This window comes from Hermetia illucens, chromosome 4 (assembly GCF_905115235.1).
Source record: "Hermetia illucens chromosome 4, iHerIll2.2.curated.20191125, whole genome shotgun sequence".
NCBI lineage: Eukaryota > Metazoa > Arthropoda > Insecta > Diptera > Stratiomyidae > Hermetia > Hermetia illucens.
This window is the reverse complement of record NC_051852.1, coordinates 118,300,595-118,302,401: the sequence shown is the minus strand read 5'-3', so window position 1 is coordinate 118,302,401 and position 1,807 is coordinate 118,300,595. Positions and strand designations below refer to the sequence as shown.

General features: G+C 39.4%; 1 protein-coding gene across 1 annotated transcript; it reads left to right on the top strand.

Annotated features, from left to right (window-relative positions):
* The first annotated feature begins 527 nt into the window (after positions 1-527).
* LOC119654041 (galectin-8-like) lies at positions 528-1,065 on the top strand. The gene is made up of 2 exons (XM_038059204.1): positions 528-554; positions 664-1,065. The coding sequence occupies exons 1-2, from the start codon at positions 528-530 to the stop codon at positions 1,063-1,065; spliced, it is 429 nt and encodes a 142-aa protein (XP_037915132.1).
* The last annotated feature ends 742 nt before the right edge of the window (positions 1,066-1,807 follow it).

Below are 1,807 nucleotides of genomic sequence, written 5' to 3'. Positions count from 1 at the left end.
GATAGGGTGATGGATGAAAGATTTCATTCCCGGGAAGTTATATATTGATCCCCGGAAACCTGTATATTGGCTCCCACAGGCTATAGTTAGTGTTAGTGTATCCTGCGGTCAACTGCAGAAAGAAAGAAGGCGAGATATCTAATCTGGGTCGTCTCAAAGACTATTGGATCCTTAACGGGGATTACACAAAACCTTAAAGTCACGAGGGTAGACCCTTTTGTATTTGCATATGACTGGAATTTGGCTCGCGGAATTTCCCTGTTGATTTGTAAATACGCATGTAACAGTTTTTATATTTCCGCTTGTAGATTGCAGCATATTACATTTAATAATCCATGCATCATTCGGTATATGAGGAATTGCATCAAACGATATATTTTGGCAGAAAATCATTTTTACGAATATTTCCAGCATTCGTAATCACGATAACAAATACACCCAACCCTGATCTCAGTATAAAAATGGTGTGCCACTTTTGAACGATCGCAGACGTGACTTCGTCCTTGGTAAAGTGAGTCCCGGTGAAAATGCATTCCTCTTTCAGTAAGAAACTAGTAAGTTCCCCTTTCGAAATCTGATTGGTTTTTCTTCCTTTCTGATTTCATTGATTTGAAATACCAAATAAATTTGTGACTATTTTTTTTCTTTTCTTCTGTATTCTAGGATGTTCCCTTTGCATCTCAAATTCCTCATAGATTAGTTCCCGGATCCAGAGTATGGATTCGAGGAGCCATGCTTAACGATGCTGAGAGGTTCACCATTGACTTTCAATGTGGTCCTGTTGCGGAAAAGGATGATGGTGCATTTCACATGAGTATGCGTCCTGGAGAGGGAATTGTGCGAAATACCTTTGAGAATGATGAATGGGGTCGCGAAGAGCGAACTTCCAGTTTTCCGTTTGTAGCAGGTCGGCCTTACGATATTGAAATAGAAGTTCACAGCAAAAAGTTTAGTGTTCGCATAAACGGGGAGCACTTTTTCGACTTCACTCATCGGATTCCTATGGAGAGGATTTCATATATTCTTATTGCTGGAAACACGACCCTCCATTATGTCGGATACTAAAATTGTATTGATAATTTTGAGTGTTTTCCCTTCTGAATTAGACCCTGATCCTCTATGTCAATCCGATCATTGACTGAGTTAAAATCTCAGTTCGGGGAGCTTCCTCTAAATTAATGTAAATGAATAACTGTGAATACATGATCAAATCTAAAATGAAAACCAATTGACCCGATTTTTCGAATTCATTGAAAGACAGGATATGTCCGCTTTGGAAAGTGAAATACGTTTGAAAACATACAAAATAAACAATTTTATCAGCAAAATCGTTTGTTTAAATTTATTCAGATACAACATCGCAACGAATAGGCGTGCTCGAGGTTCAAGAGGTTCAAGAGAAGACATTGTCGCCATTTACCACAATATCAGAAATTCGTTCGCAAGCTGGGATTACGGATACCAGACAATTGACGAAATGGGTACCTACTGCAGCTGAAACACACCACCACCAAGAAGATGAATCCTATTTTAAACATACCCCGCAAGTGGATGCTTACTATTGTTCTACGTCTTCCTACTTATCGGCAAGATAGACTGTGAAATATGTTTCTGTGGTTCTGACAGGAATAGTTTGGTGTGTCTAGCAATATTTAGGCTCTGGCACCCGTTCTTATAATAAGCTAGTTTTCAGTTTTCCATAGTGATATTAGCCAATGCTACTGACACTCCAATTGCTGATCTCGGTCCAATCAAGGGAGGAGTTGAACCCTCTTCTCCTTATATGGGTGCAATTCACCCCTTGCAA

Excerpts from the sequence above, each read along its gene's own strand:
- LOC119654041 (XM_038059204.1), top strand. The coding sequence starts at position 528 with ATGCATTCCTCTTTCAGTAAGAAACTA. Across the intron at positions 555-663 it reads CCTCTTTCAGTAAGAAACTA|GATGTTCCCTTTGCATCTCA; the intron begins GTAAGTTCCCCT and ends TCTGTATTCTAG.